The following is a 25,366-nucleotide window of genomic DNA, read 5'->3' on the forward strand; positions in this document are numbered from 1 at the left end:
GTTGGCTGGTAAGAAACTTGGGGAGATGTAAAACTTGATCTCAAAATTCTCTGGTTTATCAATTACAGGGTCAATTTCACTAAAGTTGTGGAGAAAAATAATTCTCCAAGGAAAATCAGAGTCAATATCCTAACCAAATCAACAGAAGTGGCACAAGACTGCCACATTCTACCCTGTATGCCAAGCACTCCGACTGCAGGATGTGGCTCAGTCTCACAATCCATTCAGGAGAATCTCTTAATTAATATATGTACTAGTTAGTTTTACTTTTTTTAGCCTGCATCATATTATCTGAAGATGCCATGAACATCCCAGAGCAAGGTGTACAATTATTTAAAATTTAGCCGGGTGATCATTTTCATAAGCATCTTCAAAACCTAAAGCCATGTAGATATTAGGCAGAACAGTCAGTGGACCAAGGTTCACAGACAAAACATAGATTAGCACTGAAAGATGAGATTTGGGAGATAAAAACTTTTATTATTTTTTATTTTATTTTTTTAAAGACTTTATTTATTTATTTGACAGAGAGAGATATAGTGAGAGAGGGAACACAAGCAGAGGGAGTGGGAGAGGGAGAAGCAGGCTTCCCGTTGAGCAGGGAGCCCAATGCAGGGCTCGATCCCAGGACCCTGAGATCATGACCCAAGCCAAAGGCAGACGCTTTAACGACTGAGCCACCCAGGCACCCCTATTATTTTCTTAAATACACCATTAAAACTAAAATATTTTCTCTCTTAAAATGTCCTTTCTTGATAAAAGTGTTATAGTGGTTATGTTATAGTGAAGAAGAATAAACAAACAAACAAAAAGCGTTGGTTTTTGTAGCTTTTCTTCATGAGGCACATGCCAATTTAACAAATCTAACCTCTGCTTTCTTCTTTTGTTTTGTTTTGTTTCCCTTATACTCTCTACTTTGATTTATTTTTGAAGAGAGTAAGAAAGAGAATAAAGACCTGCTTCTTGGTTTCATACGGACTCACTCTGAGAATGCTATGAACTAGTTACATCTAAATTAGGAAATGCATTTAATTATGTTCCTACATTGCTATAGAGTATTTTCTTGTAATGGTTTAATAGATTATAAATACATATAGAATCTCAGCCCTACTTACCTGGAGATGTCAAGCCCTTTAAATATCCAACAACATTAGTAACTGTTTTGAATTTTGTAACTGTCTGAACTTGCATGTTGACAGTTCTTTCATCTGAAAAAAAAATTAAGATATTTACTTTTCTATATTCTGTTGTTTTTTTCTTAAACATTCAAATTAATTTATCTAATATCGCTAAAAAAAGAATTCCAAACAATTGAATTTTTTTAGAAAATCAAAGTTATACCTTGTGACAAATATCTATTCAATACTTTGTGTCAACTCTATTTTAGGTACTTGTTATACAATGATGACTAAGTTACCATTGCTGGCCTCACAGACCTGCAGAGCTATAAAGAGGCAGCTCTACGCTACAATTAAGTTCAATATGAGAGCACCCAGAAGACCTCAGGGAGATGTGGACAACTCATATTTTAAAAAAATACATATCAGATAAAAATATTTCTGAAGAAATTTAAGTACTTTTCTAGCTTCAGAAAAAAGAACATGTGGAAGCTAATTTAACCTTCCTGTATGACTCATTATTATGTTATCACATTGAAAACTGTAAAACATTGCAGAAATTAAAATTAAAAGAATAAAGGTTTCTAAAGTTAGACATATTTCCAAATATTGCAGTCTCTTGTGCCTGTTAAAATGTAAAAATAAGACATGGATACACAAAAACAGAATACCAAGAGATACAGAACTTAGGTAAAAATGTGTGTTTACAGACAAAATATTAAAAATGAGAGAATAAACAGAAGAAACGAAAACTGGGTTAGGAAGGCCTCCCAGGGTCTGCTGGGGTGAAATATGGTTGTAAAAAGGCTTGAACATACCTGAACCCTTGGACATTTGTTCTTCTCCTCCAGTTCCCAGGGGTAGTGGGAACTAAAACCTAAGGAGACCATCTTCCCCTATTGCTCCACCTTATAACACCAAATCCCTGAAAACTGAGGCTGCCTGGGGAACTGTCAGAAGACATGAAGACTCCCATTATACAAACCCAGAAAGATAAAAATTGGGGTCTGACTCCAGTTCTGCCCTCCTATAAGTCATAAGACGGTAGCTAATAATTTCAGAGCAACAAAAACTCCCAGACTAAAATAACTAGATATCTGGTTGTGAGGTCCACAACCACACAAAAGAAACAAAATGAACATATATCCTACCTAAAATAAATATATTGAAACATACAACACATGAATTTAAAAACTAAGCATCATAATTAAACACAAGAACAGAAGGGGATCCATTAGCAAAAAGAAACAACCAGAAACCCTTTTAAGAAGAAGAAATAATAGGTAAGGAAATAGAATAATTAGAAGAAATATGACAACAGATAGGATTAGTAGATAGAGATAGTAAGTAATACATATGACTGACAACTGAATTTAAGAGCTATATCAGATGAGCAATTTTTCCAGCAACCACAGAAGAGGATAAAGAGAGAAAATAGGAAAGTACAATTAAAATTCATGGTGGATAGAAATAGAATTTCTAGAAATGATACAAGAAGAAGAAGAAAAATAAATGGAAGAGAGAAAATATTTAAAGAAATAATATTTTTCCAGAAAAAGGAAAAACACATCTATGTATTTTATTTTATTTTTGTTTTGATTTGTTTTTGTTTTTGCTTTAAAGATTTTATTTGTTTATTTAACAGAGAAAAAGAGAGAGAGAGCACAAGCAGGCGGAGCGGCAGGCAGACAGAGAAGCAGGCTCCCTGCAGAGCAGAGATTTACTAATATGGAAAGAGAAAAAATTAGGTATTGATAAGTCCTTCTGGTTTTCTAGATAGATATAAAAATAAATAAAAATATAATCTGTATGTACATACACATATATTTATCCATATTTATATTAAAATATAATATTAAAATATATTTCCCTAGTTTTGTTTACTAAGAAGTACTGAAAGAAGTAACACTCCAATAGCAATGAGCACATCTAGAATCCATGTCTCATTTTCTAGATACCTTCCTCTACTCAAAGGAACTAGGACCCTTTGGAGAAATGGCTGATAACAGGGTTGGGGTCGGGAAGCACAAAATGATTTGGTATCTCAAATTTTTGCTATCTCAAAAACAAAGGAAATTTCCAAAGAATAATGAGAATACACCAATAGATGGAACCTAGGTCAAAGGTGATATTTTGGGCTGACCTGGGACAATTTGAGTATCAAAAAAAAAAAGTAGTACTGAATTATAATCCATTGAATAAATTAGGGATATAAATCCTAATTACATATAATAAATTGATCCTCTATGTATAAATAAACACCCAAATAAATAGGAAAAAGAGAGCTCTTCTTTACAGTAGAGTGCCAACTAATAAAAGCAGAAGGGATGATGAACTTGGAAGGTCACTGTTGGCATCATCTTGATAATGGCTAATTGCGCATAAAGCATAAATAAACATTTAAACTAGTGGGTGGACATAAGAGGGTGTGGGAACAGGATCTTTGCATGATTTCAAATGATTATTAATTGTAAAAGAAAAAAATTTAAAAATAGTAACCTCAAAGAGGAGCTCTCACAGATTTTTCATTATGTTAACTGAATTATCAAAGTTAGCATTACCAGTAATGGGACAAACTGATATCAATAATGGGGAAAAAACAGTTTCACTCTGTAATATTGCTGTCAAAGATGCAGAGACTGAAATTATTCATGGGAAAACATCAGCTAAACCCATACTGGGGAACATTCTGCAGATAGCAGGCATGTAAGCTCCAAAACTGATAAAGCAATGGAAGTCAAGCAGAGACGAGACTATTCCAGGCTTAAGGAAATAGGACACCTCATAACTCACAACACGTGACCCTAGTTTAGATCCATTTGCTATTTAGGTCATTACTGAAACACCTGGCAAAATTTGAATGGGGCCTTTGGAGTGCACGGTAGTAACGTATCAATGTCTCATTCCTGATTGTGATGGTTGTGCCGTCTGTATAGAGAAAATGTTACCGATTGTGGGAGAATTCAGATGTGATGGGTCATCATGTCTATAGCTCGCTGTCAAGTAGTTGAGAAAAAAATATTCCTTGTACTATTCTTGAAACTTTTCTGTAAGTTTGCATTTACTTCAAAATTTTAAAAAATACATCTGAAATTAGAAAATTCTGGATAACATTTAGACGCTGTTTGTTATTTAAGAAGTCAGTGCATGTGTATGTGTGTATATATTGCTACTTTAAGATAACATTTCCAACTCACATTTGCCAAATGTTTTCTGTCTTTCATGCCTCAAAGTTTGATGGCAGCTTTAAATTTGATGTGTGAAGTTCAAAAGATTTCAAGATGACAAAAATGTGTTTCACTCAGAGAACATTTGTATTCAAATAGGGTGAGGAGCGTCAGAGCTGAAACATAAAAGTAGTTGCCTCTCTCTAGTCCTTAACTTCATCACGTGCAGAGAAAAATACTACAGAAATTATTTTCCAGTGATAATTCTGTCTTGCATTTTTGTTGTTATAATGAAGACTTGACTAGTTGTCTCCTTCATCATAGCTAACAAGGCTTCATCTCCACCTGCACTGTGAGTAAGCATGACCCAATAGCTAGGAAAAATCCCAACCTTATTTAGAGAGATTTGAGGTCTAAAAACTGCTGCTAACTCTGAGGCCTAATTCTGATAAATAGGCTTTTGTTGGTTTCGTAAACATAGTTCTTGCTTGGATTCCTAATTTTAATTGAGTATTTCTCTCATTCTGTGTACCTGACTCTCTTTTTAGCTACCTGACTCTAGAAAAGAACTTCTAGGATTGGGGCTATGATTTGTTTTCTTTATTTTTCAATTTCCCTGCACCCTAGGGACTGGAATCTACTCTAGAATCATACTTTTGATGATTGGGACTCTATAAACTGCTAGCATCTTTCCTAAATGACAACTGCTTCCCTAAATATCTGAGTATAAACTGCTTCTGGATTCTATGTCATCACAGCTTGTAGAGTTTTCTGAATGCTCCATTTTTTCACGTGACATCTTCCCATCGCCAAATGTTTTTTTGACCCAATATTATTGATTGACATCATATGCTCTAGACCGAGGATCTTATTCAAAATATTTATCAAAATAGTTATCAACTGATACAGCATACATGCTGACCAATCAGAATGCACTGGCAGCAAGTAATTGGAGTGCCCACACCAATGGATGCAAACTGATATCATCAGACCTGCCCCGGATACTATGTTCTTCTTGCCATACTGTAATTTTCTCAGGGGCTCCATTTCAGTCTACCCTGCAGGGAACATCACATTACACAAGAGTTCTACACAAGCAAGGGGTGCCTGGGTGGCTCAATTGGTTAAGCTTCTGACTTTGGCTCAGGTCATGATCTCAGGGCCCTGGAATCGAGCCCTGTGTCTGGCTCCACATTCAGGAGGGAGTCTGCTTTTCCCTCTCCCTTTCTCTCTGCCTGTCCCTGCCCCTTCATGCATGCTCTCTCACTCTCTCTCTCTCAAATAAATAAAATCCTTTTTATTAAAAAAAGAGTTCTTTTTTTAAAATTTTATTTTATTATGTTATGTTAGTCACCATACAATACATCATTAGTTTTGGATGTAGTGATCCACGATTCATTGTTTTCGTATAACACACAGTGCTCCATGCAGTATGTGTCCTCCTTAATACCCATCACCCCCATTCCCTTCCCCTCTAAAACCCTCAGTTTGTTTCTCAGAGTCCATAGTCTCTCATGGTTTGTCTCCCCCTCTGATTCCACCCCCCTTCATTTTTCCCTTCCTTCTCCTAATGTCCTCCATGCTGTTCCTTATGTTCCACAAATAAGTGAAACCATATGATAATTGACTTTCTCTGCTTGACTTATTTCACTTAGCATAATCTCCTCCAGTCCCATCCATGTTGATGTAAAAGTTGGGTATTCGTCCTTTCTGATGGCTGAGTAATATTCCATTGTATATATGGACCACATCTTTTTATCCATTCATCTGCTGAAGGGCATCTCGGCTCTTTCCACAGTTTGGCTATTGCGGACATTGCTGCTATGAACATTGGGGTGCATATGGCCCTTCTTTTCACTACGTCTGTGTCTTTGGGGTAAATACCCAGAAGTGCAATTGCTGGGTCATAGGGTAGCTCTATTTTTAATTTTTTGAGGAATCTCCACACTGTTTTCTAAAGTGGCCATACCAACTTGCATTCCCACCAACAGTGTAAGAGGGTTCCCCTTTCTCCACAACCTCTCCAACATTTGTTGTTTCTTTCCCTGTCCATTTTTGCCATTCTAACTGCTGTAAGTTGGTATCTCAATGTGGTTTTGATTTGAATTTCCCTGATGGTTAATGATGATGAACATTTTTTCATGTGTCTGTTAGCCATTTGTATGTCTTCTTCAGAGAAGTGTCTTTTCATATCTTCTGCCCATTTTTTGACTTGATTATTTGTTTTTTGGATGTTGAGTTTGAGAAGTTCTTTATACATCTTGGATACCAGCCCTTTATCTGTAGTGTCATTTACAAATATCTTCTCTCATTCTGTGGGTTGCCTTTTTGTTTTGTTGACTGTTTCCTTTGCTGTGCAGAAGCGTTTTATCTTGATGAAGTCCCAAAAGTTCATTTTTGCTTTTGTCTCACTAGCTTTTGGAGATGTATCTTGAAAGAAGTTCCTGTGGCCGATGTCAAAGAGGTTACTGCATATGTTCTTCCCTAGGATTTTGATGGATTCCCATCTCACACTGAGGTCTTTCATACATTTTGAGTTTATCTTTGTGTATGGTGTTAGAGAATGGTCGAGTTTCATTCTTCTGCATGTGGCTGTCCAATTTTCCCAGCACCATTTATTGAGGAGGCTGTCTTTTTTCCATTGCATGTTTTTTCCTGCTTTGTCAAAGATTATTTGACCATAGAGTTGAGGGTCCATATCTGGGTTCTCTATTCTGTTCCATTGTTCTGTATGTCTGTTTTTGTGCCAGTACCATGCTGTCTTGGTGATCTGCACAAGAAGTTTACACAAGTTCTAGTCCTAAGACCCAACTAGGTCCACTATGTCCCACCTTACCTGATATGATACATCTTACCATATACTGAATACTGACAATAACACCAGCTACCAAAAGAAAAGTCTTTTAAAACTTTTATCCACTAATTACAATAATGAGTTTTCTAATAGGAACCTTAAGAATTAACTTCAAGTTTATTGAAAATAAAAAGGACAGAGGAACTAGTTAAATAAAATCATGAAGAAGCATCCCAAAAATCTAGAATGTAGGACATTCAGGACAATACACTTGATCCTATAGATCTCAGTGTTAAGAGAAGAAAAAGAAGATGGTGCTAGATTAGAAGGGATGTAATTTGTAGGCCTGGCTTGGATTTTGGTTTGTATAAACACACTGTAAAAAACTGGGATGACTGGTAAAACTCAATTTAGTTTGCGTATTAAATAAGGTAAAGTTTACTATCATGAAAAAGTGGAGATACTTAATTAGATAAATGCATTCCAAAATAATACATATAGTATGATCTCCTTTTGTTAAAAACAAAACAAAACAAAACAAAACAAAACCCAAAAACCTCTAAATGTGTATATAAAAATCTAGAAGGATTTATATTAAGTATGGATACTGATAGTTACTGGGTGATATAGGAATGTATTCTGGACTGAACCATTTCTCTTCAAAATCGTATGTTGAAGCCCTAACCCCTAGTTTAGCTGTATTTGGAGATATGGCCCTTAAGGAGATAAGGTTAAAAGAGGTCTTAAGGGGTGTGAATTTAATCTGATAGGACTGATGTCTTTATAAAAAAAGAGAAAGAAACACCACAGGTTTCTTACTCTCTTTATATGTGCACAGAAAAGGCCATCCGCAAGCCAGCAAGAGAGCTCTTATTAGAAAGCATATTTTCTGGCACCATGAGCTTGGAGCTCCCATTCTCCAGAACTGTGAGAAAAATAAATGTCTGTTGTTGAGGCCACCAGGTCTATGGTATCTTGTTATGGAAGCCCAACATGACTCATATAGAATGTTTTTGCTTCCCTGTTTTTGCTCATCTCTCTTTTCTAACTCTTAGCAAACATCAACTGCTTTTGCAATAATAGAAATTAAAGAGAAAAGTCAAATCTCCAAATCTGTGTTAGTACTGTAAAATTTTTGTTCTAAAAAAGTGAGACTAGCATAAAAATACTGAACAAAAACTGTTTGCTTGGTCATTTTCACCACTTCCTTTCTTAGTTTAACAGTTATCCCTGAGCCTACACACACACACACACACACACACACACACACACACACACACACACAACCATGCATGTATGATGTATTCTTATGAACTTACATGAATTTTGGAAAAAATAGTTGAAGTTTAATATTATTATTTCGAATTAGTAAAATTATGTAAATAGGAAGATGTTTTAAAAAATATGAATCCCAGAAAAAAATAACTTTTATCTTCTTTGTATCCCTTAGAAGAGTGAAAATTGATTAACAGATTTTCCACATCTTTCTACCAAACCATTCTACAAATCACAAATTATCAAATCCATCAGTAGACTAATCATCTGCAACACTACCTGGACTGCATATTTCCCACATTTCCATCCAGATCTATTTTCACCCTTCACCTAGTTCTGTGCCCCAAAAAGCTGACCTCTGTAGAGAATATCTACCTGGTTCCTCTGTTCTTGGCTTCAGGTTGTGTTTAGCCAGTAGAAGATATCAACAAGTGATCAGCAGGTTGAGTAAGAGAAACATTAGAGCATTTGTATTCCATCACCCTCCCTGGCGGGTCACTTGCTGGCAGTGACTGCATTCCTCGACTGAAAGCCAAAGCTCCTAGCAGACTGCCTTCTCCCACCTCTTAAGGACTTGCCAGTTTCTGTAACTCCTCTCCCTTCTTGAATGTTTAGTTTTATAGATAGTAACAAATACTAGCCTTGGGGTGGTTCACCATCCTCTTTCTTTTCTTTTCTTTTCTTCTTTTTTCTTTAAGATTTATTTATTTTACAGACAGACAGAAGACAGGGGGTGGACAGAGGGAGAGGGAGAGAGAGAAACTCAAGCAGACTCCCTACTGAGCATGGAGCTCAACAGGCAGGGCTTGATCTCACAACCCTGAGATCATGACCTGAGCCAAAATCAAGAGTCAGCCACTTAACCGACTGAAACACCCAGGCACCCCTCACCATCACTTTTCCATTTTCCTTTACCTATCCACACTTAATGCATTGGCCCTTGGCCAAACTCCTTGAATTGCACATTTTTAGTGTGGGTGTCATTTATTTCCTGATGGCAACCTGATTTATATGTTGACCAACTTAGATATATTTACTGAGTCATCTATATGTGTTTCCAGGAAATGAATAGGTGGTGAGGAGGAGAAGAATTTCTTTTATAGTAATAGGGCAGGCTAGGATGTTCAGACCAACTTTCCTGCTGAAAGTAATTTACAACGCTGAATAAAATACAAAATGAATTTTGTTAACAGCATCTAAGAACTAGAAGGTAAGGAATTACTAGGTCAAAATTTAAGTTGTGATAGGAACCCAGATAAGTAACACAATAAAGCTGCTTTCAATTTGAGGGAATTTACTGAACCTGGAGAATCTTTTAATCTTGATGGCCTTATGAGATGCAAAGTTTAGAAGAAAAAGCCCTGGGCCTGCCCAAGTTGGAGAGAAGGGAGGTCCAAAAAGAGATTCTTCCTCATAAAGTAGAATCCTAAATGACTCCCCACTCCCATCCAAGAGATAGCAAAGAAAGTTGTCTGGCATGGAACAAAGCAGGAAAAAGGATCTTTAAAAAGCTATAATTCTAGGGTAACTCTAAAAGAATACAGAAAGTATTTATAACTTCTAAAGTAGTAAAGGGAAAATATAATGACAAAATAATCTAAATCTAATGAGAGAAATAAAACAAAAGGAAAACATGTAGTATGAGGAAGAAACACAAATTCAGATAAAAATATATAAGCATAAATACATTAATAATCATATTAAATGTAATGAACTAGAGGTTTCAGCTAAAAGATAATCAGATTGTATTTAAAATACAAATTAGTTGTTAGGTGCCTGGCTGGCTCATTTGGTAAAGCATGTGACTCCTGATCTCAGGGTCAGGAGTTAAGTATAATTTAAAAAATACAAACTAGTTGTTATGAAGAAGAGAGGCTAAAAGAGAAATATATAGAAAGCTGGATAGTAAAAAAAAAAAAAAAAAAAAAGATATAGCATAAAGACACTGACTACAAAAGAAAAAAAAAGCCAGTGAGGCTAAATTAATATCAAGCCAAATCAAATTCAAGACAAGCATTAAAAATATAAAGATCACTTCATCTGATAAGTGTTTCAACTGACCAGGAAGACATGATGTATTTGAACTTATAAACATCTAAGAAATGACCTTAAAATATATGAATCAAAAACTGACAGAACTACAAGATAAAACAGACAAATCTATACACATAAAAGATTTTAACAATAATAATAAGATGTAACTATTTGAATGACCTGATTATGGTACCTAGTTTAAGTGGGCATAGAACTCTACACCTGACAACCACACAGCACACACTCTTTCCAAATAATCAGAGAACACTGGGCAATAAAGGAAACCTCAAAACACCACATGGAAATAAAGCTAAAATAACACATTCTAATGAAAATTGAAGGGGCACCTGGGTGGCTCAGTCCGTTGAGCGTCTGCCTTTGGCTCAGGTCATGATCTCGGGATTCTGGGATCGAGCCCTGAGTCAGGCTCTCTGCTCAACAGGGAGTCTGCTTCTCCCTCTCCCTCTGTTCTTTCTATCTCTTTCTCTCTCTCTCTAATAAATAATTAAAATCTTTAAAAAAAATTGAAGTTGCTTATACTTTAGCTCGGAAGAATATCATATTCTTCCAAGTAGCATACAAGTGCCTAAAGAATGGCAGAGAGAGTCAGGAGATGCTACTTCCAACTTGAGGAACATGGCATTTGCATGGAGCTTTAAAGGACTGAGGCTTTTCAACTTAGAGACACAAACTTGAAGACATGTTTGGATAATACTAAATAGAATGATATGGAGAAATATTGGATATATGAAGGAAATAGCAGGATGTACCACCAGAAAGGCACTGAGGACTCAGCCCATTGCAAAAAGTGATCATCAAACTATAAAGATAGGGTATGCTCTAACAGAGTTTATCACATACATAAACTACAAAGTTTAGTTGAAGCTTTCTGTAATTTGAAAGAAGCGACAGGTACTTGAGAAATGATGGGACAAGAATACAGGAAACTATAAAAATTGCTGAGAAACATTAGAAATTGGAAAACATTTGTTAAAGTAATTCTGCCTAAGAGTACATCTCAGGTTGTCTTTATATATTTTAACAAACAAACACAACTCTAAACTGAATCTAAGTTGAATAATTTCTGAAAATCAAAACTGTCAAGACAGAAAGCTGGAAACGTGAGTTCTGGGTGAATGACAGATCTGTGTCACCCTTGGTAAACCCAACCTGCACTCCCCAGGAAACAGAGAATTGACTGTACTTTCTGCGGACTTTGGACAATAGGTTTCCCACCTATGTTCACTCTGTTTAAGACCCTTGATGAGTAGTCCTTCAAAGTCATTTCTGAAGCTTTTTTTCCTTTTTTCCAAGAACTTCAGACTGGCAGCTCATGAAGGCTGATCTTTAGTTCTACGGATTACTCTGTTATCAGCTTCCAGTTCCAACTCCTAGGTTCACTATGCAACTGGCTGTTTGAAGAGCCATAAAATTGGGGCGTCACCATTGCACAGTTTAGTGACTCCTAACATTTGTCATGACACTGATTGCAAAAGTATTCTAGCTCACTGAATTTTTGTAATAAAAAGTGGCCACTGTATCTATATGCATACTATATAGAAGTTGTCTAGACAAACTGAAATTTTCACATGTTCTTCTGGATATTTTCCTCCACATTCGTGGCTGGAAGTTATTTAAGCCTACCATTCCCTAAAACAAGTTTGCAATTCTCTTATATCTTCTTTTCAGGCCTTCTGAGGAATTCTCTTTCTCAGGGCCCAAAAAGGGCCATATCATCATTTCCACACCATTCTATTATCTACTTGATGTATCTATGGAGACACTTTTTAAACAGAATAACATAATGTACTCCTGGATCTTCTCACATGTACCAACGTTAGGGCTACTCTGCACACGTTGATTAGTTTCATAAGTAACAAAAAATAATGCTGAATTCAACTGCACTAATAACATTCCTTGTTAATGAATATTTCCTGAAAAGCTAAAATTTACTATTGGCCAATAAATTTTAGTTTAACCTCAACTTTTAGACAATATGTTTAATACATCTTTTTAAATTTCTACTCAAGAAATGATAATAATGAATACTTATAAGTAGCTGTTAACAAATTAGAAATATAAATCTTCAAAATACATATGAAATATGTAAAGCTATAACTGACCCCACTATATTATTTTAATTAAAGTAATTTTTATCAAAGAATATATAAAATTGTGAACAGGGAAATTATATATATAATATATAATATATATAACATATATTATATATATATATATTTCTCCATTTGAAGAGATGATCCAAACTTACTTATGTAAAAACTTGTCATCACTGACATTTTATGTAACACAAAAACAGCCATTTTTCTATTCATCAAAAGTGACTCATCAAACATATTAAAATGTTTCTTTTAACTTGATTCATTTATATTTTTTGCTTTAAATTAAGCTAATGGATTTTAAACTTCCTCCTCTCCTTTTTCCACTATATTCATGGTTTTTAACCACAAACTCAGGCTGATAACCGAAAATTCAAATTCCCATATTTTGGTTGATTCTCAAGGACAAAGACTGAAAACATATTAGATCAACAGGTAAGGCCTATAAAAATAAGACAAGACCATAGAAAATAAAATACAGTCAATATGCAATTATCTAATCAACCCATTTGTATATATATTGTAAGACCTTTTTTCCCTGCTTCTTTTTCTATTCCTCAAACAATTCTTAGTTCTCTCAGGACTTTCCATATAAATACCCTGCTCTCCACTTCATTTTGCTGAACCTATTTCATGAATGCAGATATTAAATACCTTTGTTTAGTTTAAGTTTCATGGTCTGTAGGTCCAACATAGATCGACTGAAAAAAAGCGGGGGGAGGGGGTGTGTTGACTCATATACATGGCCAGTTCAGTAGATTTGGCTTCAGACAAAGCTTTAAGGCTCAAATGATGTGGAGAAGATTTTCTCTCTCCTTCCCACCCCCGCCCATTATTCACTTGTACCTTCCTTGTGTTGGTCCATTTTCAGGTAGGCTATACTCTCAAGGTCCCAAAAAGGTTACCAAGCGATCCCGGGGCTACAGGCTTTTTTGTTCAGCTATAGGGTTAAAGTGAGTCATGGCTCAAATAAATTCCAGAAACTGAGTCTTGGCCCTGTTTGGCCAAGATCATCCTTGAAGCAACCATTATAATATGGTTGATGTGATATGCCAATAGACTTGAGCTAAGGAGGATCTATTTCTAGAGCTTGGGGTGTGGCCAAACATATTCATACTATATTGCTGGGAAATGTTGGCAACAGTTCAAAAAGGGGGAAGGGCATATGGATGCTAAGAAAGCAAATATGATAGGTGAATTCCACTATACTCTTGTCTGGATTGTAGAGAATTTGGATTTGTTATATACAAAGGATTAAATGGGTACAATAAATAATTAGTTGATTTGTACACATATTTTTAATGTACTCCTGCCTAACTTCTCTGTGAAGATTTTCCTATGCTGAGGCTCAAGACAAAGAAAATTCCACAATAAGATATAATTGTAATATGCTTCAAATTAATTTTTTATTCTATAAACTATAAGCATCACTCTTATTGCCCCAAAATATAGCACTTCATTCTGTATCCTTTCCCTGTCCCATCCTGATATATATCACAATGAGCAAATAATGTGTTTATGTGTTTATGAGAAAAACATAAAAGTTAATTATTGTGGCTGTATCGTAAGTACTATTATCCAAAACACTGGGGGTAGAAGCTTGTTACCCTACATTTAAGACTAGTTTAAATTTAACAACTCACAACTCACTCAGACTGCTCCATCACTATTTGGGAAATCTAAATGTACTTAAAAAGATGATGAAAGGAGTACCCATTATTTCATTATAACATGAAATATCTACATCTACAAATTTTTCTAAAAACAATAATAGCTACTATATCCATGAGGAAAACTTGATATGGCATAATTCCTTACAAAAGCAGACCTATCTTGTTGCTTTTTTAACAGTGTTTTTCTTAGAACTAAAATATTATTATAGTGTGCTTTACATATTTTAACAAATAGAGCCCACAATCAATTTGTAGGGCTCAGAATAAAAGACAATAAAAAATGAAAAAAAAAAAAAAGAAGATCCTCAAAGACTTCTTCCTTCCTGCTCTGAGGACCTAGACAGTGTTTTCTATATTTCCTACTTGCTCAATCAATAATCAGTTTAGGAGGCACTCAGTTGATAGGGTTTTGAAAAGTGTATATGTGTCTCTAACAGAGGGCAATCCCATATGTATTCAGGTTTGGGTTTTCTCTTTAGGTGTCTTCAAAACATTTTTTTTTTAATGCTTTTGTTGTCAAGAGAAAAGCAAATGAGATAAAACATGGGTCTTTGAGCCTCCAGGTCTGGACACAGAAACAGAGTCCTCACGTTGAATTTTACAACGACTAGATACAAATTTAACAATATGTAAAGAGAGTCTCTTTAGAATTCTAATGGTGAGGCTGGAGGCAGAAATAAGATGCAGCCTGTGGCTCGCACTCCACCGCAGGTAGCTTAGCTACTTCAGTTTTATCCAGTGTGTTCCAACAAGGCCTCACAAACTGCACTGAGGTTCAAGAAGCATCTCTCAGGCGATGATGCATAAAGACACAGGGATTTTTTTAGTCAATCGCAGGGATTAGGCTTTAATGCTTTCTACTAAAAGACTTCATACCCCAGATAGCTGACTGCTATCCACTGAATCTTGGCAGCCCATAAGACTGCTGAAGCTGAAACGAGGAAGCTATGTTAAGCAGATTTTCGTGAATGTACAAAATGCTTTATTTGTAAAGCTGCTTTTCTTTGTTGCAATTTAAAATTCTTTTTGCTTCCCCCCCTTTTTTTTGATCTCTCAGTTTGATCAACTCTCAGTCTTTATCAAAATTACTTTCCAAAAATGTCCCTTAAAGAGCCACAGGAGAGAAATAAATGCTTACCTCATCAAAAAATAAACATTTTTTTAAGGAATAATTCAAAACATGTCAATTTAAGAGATTAAAAATGATCATGGTCCTTACAAAAACTACACAATGTACAGAAAGACATGAGATACTTTACCATTATCTGGAAGTTCTAGAGGGCTACAGACACCATTTTTGGTTCTGCTGTTTGGTGAAGAGATCAGTTTCTCAGCGAGAAATGCCGAGATGGGCTGAACTAGCAGAGACGTGAGGTTTGATCGGTTTTGCCTAAAGCTTCCATCTGGATCGAAAAGAGAAGGGAACAGAATCCTTAGCAAACAGAAATTAAAAACACTTGAAGAGACATTTTTTGTAATGCATATTTAAAATATGAACCATATGTTTATCTTAGTTCATTTGTTTAAAACACCTTAGTTATACTCTACTTATTAAAGATGATTTGAGGTACTTCAGTCCAAATACTTATGTATCCTAGTTAATGATGGCAGATTATACACATGCATCTACCTCCATTCTCCCATAGAACTCCACTGAAATGACAATAAAAGAATAAAAAAGCATAAATCCACAGGGGCTGACCAAAGAAAAGGGACAGTAGCAATAAAATTTTAAAAAGCTAGAAAGCAGATGCATAAGTTGTCAACTGATGTAACAAACCCAAGGAGACCAAAACCTAAGCCAGCAGAGGGTAAGCTGAGAAGCAATGCAGTTTGTACCACAGAACCCAGAAAGGCTTAGGAATTGACCACAGCACCTACCTATTAAAACATGGGTAAAGGAGGGCGCCTGGGTGGCTCAGTCGGTCAAGTGGCTGCCTTCGGCTTAGGTCATAATCCCAGGGTCCTGGGATCAAGTCCCACATTGGGCTCTCTGCTCAGTGGGGAATCTGCTTCTCCCTCTACCCTTCCCCCTGCTCATGATCTCTCTCTCTCTCTGTCTCAGATAAATAAATAAAACCTTTAAAAAAAAAACCACATGAGTAAAGGAGGGGGAAAACAGGAGAATTTGATGAAATTCTGATTGTGAAGGTATCTCTCCTCCTGAAGTGGTCATTCATGTCTTCAATCAAAAGAGTGTCTATTCCTCCCCCACTCCCTCAGAAAAGTGAAAGGGGATGCTGAACAGGGAGGAAGACACCAGACACAGTGAAGGGGGGGCGGTATCTCATATTTAAAATGGGATGGTCTTATAATTGCCAAGACTTGTCAAATGTTTTACTGTCTTGGTGCCCAGAATCCTTCCTTCCAGGTAGGGCAATAGGAAGTTCACTTGTAGTAAATAACCAGGTCAATGGAGACTATATAAAAAATACTGAAAATCTGGAAGTCCACCAATAAAACACCTCACCAGAGACATCCTATGTTAAAGTCCATCAGTCAATAAACCCCATCCTTATACAGAATTTCAAATCAACTCAATTTTGCCATTCTTAAGTAGGTGCCCTCAGTCAAGGACAATCCTAGAAGGCACACATGCATCAGAGCTTATAAGGAGAAGAGTAAGGGGGTCAGGAGGCTCAGGGAGGGAGGTCTCCAGGAAGACAAGGAAAATGGAAAAACCAGATGTGTGCTAATGTATTGAGAGAATATTTACAGTAGAGCTCAGAGGGTTAGCATGTGAGGAGCTTCTAGATATATAGAAAAATAAGAAATCTAACCATCAGACAACCTTTAGCTTCAGAGGGAGCAAAGAGTTGTTCAAGAAAGAAATGTAATCATCATACAATGTAATAATATTTACATAGTCATATTCATATAAATAATGACTAACACACACACAAAATGATACTCTTGGGAAAAAAAAGAAAAGGGCAAAAGTCAGGGGTGACGGCCCATGAACACTTGTGAAAGCAAACTAAATCTTTATCTTCCATACTGGTAATGAATAAAACTGAAAAAATGAATTCAACTGATAAACATGTTTTGAGAGACAGAGAGATAAATATAAAATGTAGGGAACAAATGAAACTACTGAAAGAAACTGAGTGTTTGCCTTTGGGTGAGAAAGTAAAGAGAAAACATAGGGAAGGAGGGGAGAAGATGAGATTTTTGTAAACTAACTTTGTAGAATTATTTGAATATATTTATTTGTAACTTTGAGGAAAACAAAAATTAAATAAAAATAAGGAGAGAAAACTATGTGACAGAAGTAAAAGAAAAATCCACAAGTACTGAGAGTAAAGAGGATGGAGAGAATAAACTAAACTGTGCTTAAGAACTAAAAAGTACATATTCAGTTAATATATTTATACTGACTCAGAGAGGAAATACACAACGGAATGACTCTCTCTAGCAGCCAAAACGTCTGTGAACACAGAGCTTTATTTTTCAAAGCTTTTGTTAGGGAAAATGATTGTCAAAGGTTTTCTCAGAATTTAATTTGATAGGACTGCAGGGGGTGCAGAACTCAACCATACTGGTATCCAGGCTCCAGCAGGCAGATTATAAATGAGAAAATATGTTACAGAAGTGTTTCCTTAATTTATCATCTTGAAAACCACAAGACTAAAAAAAAAAAAATGATATTTAGCTTAGGCCTATGGCAGCCATAGCAGTCATAACTTTGAAGAAAAAATAATAAAGATACAAGCTCAGGATCAGGTTTGTGATGCAAACACAGTGCTGGTTGCATAATCCAGGAACCCTTTTTATATGGATATAGGACAGTGCATTTTGACTACAGTGTAGTTCATTGCTTCCTAGCAATTTTCATGTCATAGGACCAAGAGTGGCTGTATAATTTGCAGGTCCCAGAGCAAAATGACAATGTGGGACTTCCTGTTCGAAAACCATGAAGAATCTCAAGATGGTAATAGCAGAGCATTAAATCAAGTGTGGGCCCTTCTGAGTGGGGGCCGGTGCGACTGTGCACACTGCATGGTCGTGAGCCAGGCCCTGCAGGGCTCATACAGCACAAGAAGCCGTTCCGTGCACTGAGACAACCTGAAGGGAATGCTCACATCTCAAGCAAGCTGCTGTCAGCCTCAGGTGACCAGCCCTGAGCCTCTGCTGCTCTAGGTCACATCCGGGACCAGAGCGGTTAATATCTCCAGGCATAGATGGTGCCCCTCAGCACACCCGCTGGGAAGCCCCGATACAGCTCTCTTACTCTGGTTCCCCAGAATGGATTTTCTCCATCGGCCATTACCTTCAGGATTTCTAGCGTAAATGGAACAGTGAAACAGTATTTATGAGAAATGTGTGATCTGTTATTTTGATCTTTTCATGGACGTTAGGTGCTGACACATCACCAACACAAAATGAAACTTTTTAAAATGCTACATGACCTCACCCCTCCCCAGATCGAATGCCGAACTCTTTGGTTTGCCACTCAAGGCTCTTCACAATCTCAGACCTTGTAGTTTGAACGTTATTTCCGATCGTGCGTCTCCATACATTTTATGCTAACCGTTAAGATGTCCACCCACGCGTTCTGCGCTGTGCGTCCTCCAGGTTGTTGCTACAGCCGTTCCTTGAGCTTTCAGGGCTATTCTCATGCATCACACTATCTGAACTTTACACTTTCTCTAAAACCCAACTCAAAAGTCACTTTCTACGAGAAGCTTTCTCTGTTGCCCTCATCTGTGTGCTATTTCTGCGCTTTTTTGTAGTGTTTGTCATTTCTAATTAACATTATCATTACATTTCATACTTATCACTTTATAACTTTGTTTCTCCTCTTTAAACTCTTAAATTCCTTGAAGAAAAAAAACAAGTCTTCTCCATTATTGCATAACACACAATTCCTAACACAGGGCCAGGACACAACAGGATCAGCAATTCTTTGAAAAATACTTTCAATGCCACTATCTCACTGGTTTTCTGAATGCCTTCAAGATGGAACAAGGGTACAACTAAAGAATGAATTAAAATTTTATTAATCCTATGCCTGCTACACATTTGTGCTTTTTCTCCAGCTAACTGCCTCCCACAGCAAACATATTACATAGACTTTCAAAACCCATCTATCCCCATCAACTCACTGGTTAACCTTGCTGTAAACTTACCCTTTACGTGTAAAAAGAAAAGACTCTCTCCCCCCCACATTCTTCCCCTCCTGCTATCACGGAACACTACATCAAAAACTAATGATGTCATGTATGGTGATTAACATAACAATAAAAATTTTTAAAAAGACTATATAAATAAAATAATCCGAGATGTATTTATCTGTTAATGAAAAAATCAGTAACTGTGTTTCCTTTTTCCCTATAATGCTCTATCAGGCATATGAAGCAATACATTTAAGAGTTAAATATGAGTGAACCCTAAACCCTAATTGAACACATTTAAATCTTTGATTTTTTTTTCTGCATGACTAATAGACTTGCATTAGTTTTGAAATATCTAAAGTGGTTCATTAATTTTTCACCTTCAGCTTAATGGAAGTTTGACAAACAGTTCACTTCTGAGAGCAGATAGTAAAAGCAGGACTTTACAGTATACTAAGATTAAATTACGGACAAATGTTATTTTTTTTACTCATTTATTGAAGAAGAGCTGAGAATTTTATTTTCTTACATTATTAAGAGGCTTTGGATAAAACCAAATAATATACCATTTTTATTCATTTATATTTTAAAACACATTTATGAACTATAAGGTATGTGTTGAAAATCAGGCATATTGTGTGCCTGATGGAAAGGGTACCATACAGAAAAGATGTTGACATTACCTCCTAGCACTCCAGCTTTTATTTTTATTTTTTAAAGATTTAATTAGTTTGAGAGAGAGAGAGGGAGAGCACAGGAGGGGGGAGGGCCCGAGGGGGGAGGGGCAGAGGCTCCCTCCCTGAGCAGGGAGCCAGATGTGGGGCTGGATCCCAGGACCCCAGGATCATGACCTGAATCAAAGGGAGATGCTTAACCTATTGAGCCACCCAGGCGCCCCAGGACTCCAACTTTTAGATTATAGCATAGATATCGTGCCCGGTTCATTGTTTATGTTCAGTAAAGACTGACACTAACTTTTTTTTTTTTTTTTTTACTAGATAGGTAGTTCTCTCTTCACCTTATGCACCCCTTGCAATCCAGATAAAGATCCAAATCAATCCATGCTCTCAATTATCCAGTCCCTGACACAAAGCCACATGCATGTAGGAGAAAGAGGAAAAAGGACATAGGGTTCCAAGTTTGACTTCATCACTGACTGAATCTGTGAAATGTAATGTATAGACAATTTCACTATGCCAGTATTGTCATCCCATCTACTATACTTGAATAACCAAGGTGACACTGAATGGCCTTCACTATTCTGACTTCGTGAAATAAAAATGCATTACCTTAGAGGCTGACAGCCTGAACCACAGTGGATGAAACTTAGGAGAAATGAGGTCAAAAATAAGTGAAAGGGTTTTCTAATTGTACATATTTAGGAGGCTTTGCATTATGCTTTTTCAAATTGTTGATGCCCACTTCAATCATATCTGGTTAGGTGTATACAGAAAACATGAACACTCTGTTATCTGCCAGCTACTCTTTTTGTATGGCAAGACGGAATTCTTTTAAGCTCAACTGAAGAAGTGTATATAGCAAGCACCGATTACCGAAAGAATATTAATAAATAAATAAGTACATAAATAAATAAGCCTTCAGAAACCAGAAATGCACCAAGAAGTAAAATAAGGTAAAAAATAATAATAATAATGCTGGTAAATAAAGCAAGAGGAGCCTTGTATGGATCAGTGATGATAATGTGCTGCCATTGGAGAGGATAGTACAGTTTCCAAGCTGAGGACTGTAACTCAACCCTCAGCACCTGTGTGTGTAAACGTAAGATCCTGCTACATGATATCAGCATAGATCTTATAGATTCTTTTTATTCAATGTGTGTAGTCCTTGGACAAGCAGCAGGGGCATAATTTAGGAACTCATTAGCAATGCAGAATCTGAAACTCCACCCCAGACCTTCTGAATCTGAATCGGTAGTTTAACGAGATCCCCAGGTAATTCACAAGCACATTAGATAAGCACTGGCCTAAATCATTGTATATTTTTTCCACAGCACAATTTACATAATTTTCACAGCAAAGAAGATATAAAAAGCAGGATGAAGAAGATAAAAAATAATAGCCTGTGTTTGCTCACCTTCCCCAAAATTAAAGATGACACAGGCTTTAACCGTATCAATAAACCCCAAATCAACAGTTTTTCTCAGAGGCTCTTTCAAAATGGGAAACAAGGCCGCTCGTATAACAAGTTTAAATTGGACTCAGAACACTTCTTTTTGTTTTTGTCCTTTCCCCAAAGATAAATTTGGTGACTCCAGATCAGAATTACATTTACAACACTTTATTTCAGCCATGAATACATATTACAATAGCTAACTGATTTGACTTCTTTTTTCTCCCCCTTGGTTTTCAGGTATTATAATTCATTATAGTAGAAGACTGACAAACCTAAAATGTAAATACTTCCCACTTGCCAGCGAACCAAGCAATCAGAGAGCTTAAAAAGCAGAGATTTTTAAAAAGACATTTTGTGCTGCACTTTTATAAAAAGACTCAAATAGCAAATGAACAAGCTGATATCAGTGATGTTATCCCAGAATACCTGATTTGACTTTCTCCAGAGAACTGCCACTTTGACAGAAATCAGACCATTAAATAACTGGCGCAAATGTTTTTTCATTTTTATTTTAGCTCACTAAATTTACAGTTATTTTCCAGAAATGACCAGTGCACTAAATTGGCTAGTCATTTTGATGTCCTTGTAGATACAGCTGATCCTTTATAATTTCAGCATCTCATAACCTGCTGGTTATGAATAGCACCATCCTCCCTCAAGCTAGTCAAATTCAGTACTGTGTTGTTCAGGTTATTATTAAAAATGAAATTGTTAACACTTAAAAACGCTTTGTGCTATGCAGTCTTCTTGGAGCTCATTTGTGTTCTGTGTCTCTGTATGTGTATACACACACACACACACATATTTATTTTTGGCATATAGGATGTTTTTATTGGTGACTGTTTTCATAACTAAAATGAATTATGATTTCTTTAATTTACATGATATTTCCTGCCTGCCCTCAAACTAATATAAATTGTAGGTCTAAAAACTGGCTGATATTGGGGCTCCTGGGTGGCTCAGAAGGTTAAGAGCCTGACTCTTGATTTTGGCTCAGGTCATGATCTCAGGGGTGTGAGATCAAGCCTCAAATCAGGCTCTGCACTGGGGTTGGAGCCTGATTAATATTCTCTCTCTCCCCTCCTCCCACTCCCCTCCCCCAGCTCCCTCACTAAAAAAAAAAAAAAAAAAAAAAAAAAAGCTGGCCAATGCCAGGTACCCCACTCTTATAGGTCACTTATTCTGGGAAGCTTACTTCTTGCATATGCCCCCATATAAATCCTTGTTTAGACATTTAGTAAACACTGCTTTTTTCTAATTTCCTTTTTATTTTCTGCTCATTGACCAGAGTGTAAGCTTCTTGGGGACTGATTCAGTGCTGTATTCCCATAGTAAAAAGCAGCATCATTTGGATGAATGATCAGACCAATGTTCAAGTGAATAATTTTGTTCTGTCTGACCATAAACCTAAAACTCATGACTCATGATATAAAACTTGCAATCACAAAATCCTAAAACTGAAGACACAGATGGTCTCATCTCCTCATTTCATTGGTCCTCTCTTAAGCTAAGCATCTTGCCATATTCCATAGTAATTATTACAATATTCTAATGCTTAACTCATGTGTTGTAAAAAGTCACAAAGGGAATAGGAAGTAACACACTCATTTATAAAGCAAAGTGTCTGTATAATCTGAAATTAAAAGAGCATACAGCTTATGTAGAGTACAATTTTACTTAAAAAATAGTATACAAGAAAAATCTGTTAATATTGTTAATATTTATATTAGTATTTGTTAATTCAATTTGGACTCTCTCTTTCCAGTTAGCTTATTCAAAGTTATTGATAATGAATATGAAGGAGCTAGACAACTCTTCCCATTACTAAAGACATTTTTCTTTACTGTTTAGATATAGAAGTTCAAGATTTGTATTGGTAAAGTGAAATTATTTGGAACAAAGGACGTTAAAATATAAATTACCATCATTTTCTCACCCCAAACAGATGTGCTCGGATCATCTGCATATTTGTGGCTATGCAACAAACATTCAATTAAAGAAGAGATTTTACTATTGTACTAAAAAGTTTTGATTAATATGCAGTTAAGTGAGGTGATATACTTCATTTTGGCCAGTGTACAGGACATAAGCATAATATTTAATTAAATTGTTAGTTGAAATCTGGTGTGTCCTGTAATTGAATTTATTATTTAGAGAACCATGAGAATATATTTTTATAAATACCTTACATGGTTTTTTGTGACTTTACAACACACTGATAAATTACTTCCAAGTCCATTCATATGTTTCAGGTAGACGGTGGCCATCATTAACAACATGCTCTCCAAAGCATTTTTTAAAATTTTTTATTGTTATGTTAATCACCATACATTACATCATTAGTTTTTGATGTAGTGGTCCATGATTCATTGTTTGTGCATAACACCCAGTGCTCCATGCAGAACGTGTCCTCTTTAATACCCATCACCAGGCTAACCCATTCTCCCACCCACCTCCCCTCTAGAACCTTCAGTTTGTTTTTCAGAATCCATCGTCTCTCATGGTTCATCTCCCCCTTCAATTTCCCTTCCTTCATTCTTCCCCTCCTGCTATCTTCTTCTTCTTCTTTTTTTTTTTTCTTAACATATATTGCATTATTTGTTTCAGAGGTACAGATCTGTGATTCAACAGTCTTGCACAATTCACAGTGCTCACCATAGCACATACCCTCCCCAATGCATTTTTGTAGTCTGATCCTTACTACTCAAGAAAACAGGACTTCTTTGGCATAGGGTTTTATCCCACTGAATTTGTATTTATAAATTTGTCATTTTTAAGTGAAAATTTAGATGAACAATGGCAGTGGTAATATTCAGATGTTGACAAATATTTTAATTCTATTTCAGAGGAATAATTGTTTATATGAGAACTGATTTCCCATTCCCTGAAAGTCTAAATATTTCTATTTCTTTGTATTTATCATTTGTCTACTCTAAGACTATTTCATTCCCTAGAGCATACCAAGAACATGAACATTTGGAAATAAACCATAAACTATATCAGAAGAAAAGCAAACTAAGAGACAGATAAAATGTCTAGTTTGTTCTTCACTTCAAGGAGAGTAGTCTAGATTCATAACTGGAATAAGTGGCCATCTACACATTACATATAATATAAGTAAAGAAATCCTCTTCAGGGGATTCCCCTGAGAAGCCTCCCATCTCAAACTTGAAGGGTATGAACATCAGAATGATTTGCAAAGTTTCTCATTTTAGAAAAAGTGTAGTTTGCATTTTTCAAAAGATAGCAAATAAACTGTATGGATGGGTTTTTGTTTGTTTTTTGTTGTTGTGAAAGTATGCAACCATGAATTTACAATAAAATTCTCCATAACAGATTGTAATGAGAACACATAATTTTATGAGGCTGATTAGACGAGCAGGCAGAAAACCAATGCTTTATGTCTGGGTTTACATAGTTTTTTAGATATTTCTGACAATAAAAGAAAATAATTAACCCTCACTATCCTGATATGGATGTTAGATTAAATGAGCTATCACATATGCAGTGTTTCCAGGTCTTCTTGGTTTCTTGTGAATCTTCTATTTTTGACATGGAAACACTGACACAATAAAGGGACTCTGGCCTTGAGTCCAAAGACCAATATCTGGTCCTTATTCTGCCTCTAAATGGGAAGTGACTCTGGGAAAGTTTTTCACGTCTTTTGCAGTCTTGAATTCATCATATATACAATGTCTAAGGACTTCCGTTTCTAAGGTTTCGATTCTAAACTTGTCCGTGAGCAGTCATTTAAGTAAGCTGATCGTTCCCTCTCCAAAATGTGTTTCAAATGGCCGTAGAGTACTTTATAATCCTGACAGGAATTTAATAGAAATATTTCTCATCTTAATGTTGAAAGAGGCTCTTTGTATTTAGATGGTTACATCTAACTTGGAGGTGAATATCCCACTATAATAACAGAAAAGTCCCTCATATGTGGA

At 36.1% G+C, this 25,366-nt stretch overlaps 1 protein-coding gene across 8 annotated transcripts in view; it reads right to left on the reverse strand.

Annotated features, from left to right (window-relative positions):
- Positions 1–25,366, reverse strand: part of NAALADL2 (N-acetylated alpha-linked acidic dipeptidase like 2) — a 1,329,911-nt gene that overhangs the window by 333,232 nt on the left and 971,313 nt on the right. For all 8 annotated transcript variants that reach the window (XM_073897013.1, XM_073897016.1, XM_073897023.1 and 5 more), the window contains 2 exons: positions 15,438–15,581; positions 1,116–1,208 (listed from right to left, as the gene is read on the reverse strand). In XM_073897013.1, the coding sequence (XP_073753114.1) occupies positions 1,116–1,208; positions 15,438–15,581 (237 nt within the window). The remainder of the gene's footprint in view (positions 1–1,115; positions 1,209–15,437; positions 15,582–25,366) is intronic.

The sequence above is a fragment of the Callorhinus ursinus genome, unplaced genomic scaffold (genome assembly GCF_003265705.2).
Source record: "Callorhinus ursinus isolate GAN/ISIS: 27379988/994484 unplaced genomic scaffold, GSC_fseal_2.0 scaffold1, whole genome shotgun sequence".
Taxonomy (NCBI): Eukaryota; Metazoa; Chordata; class Mammalia; order Carnivora; family Otariidae; genus Callorhinus; species Callorhinus ursinus.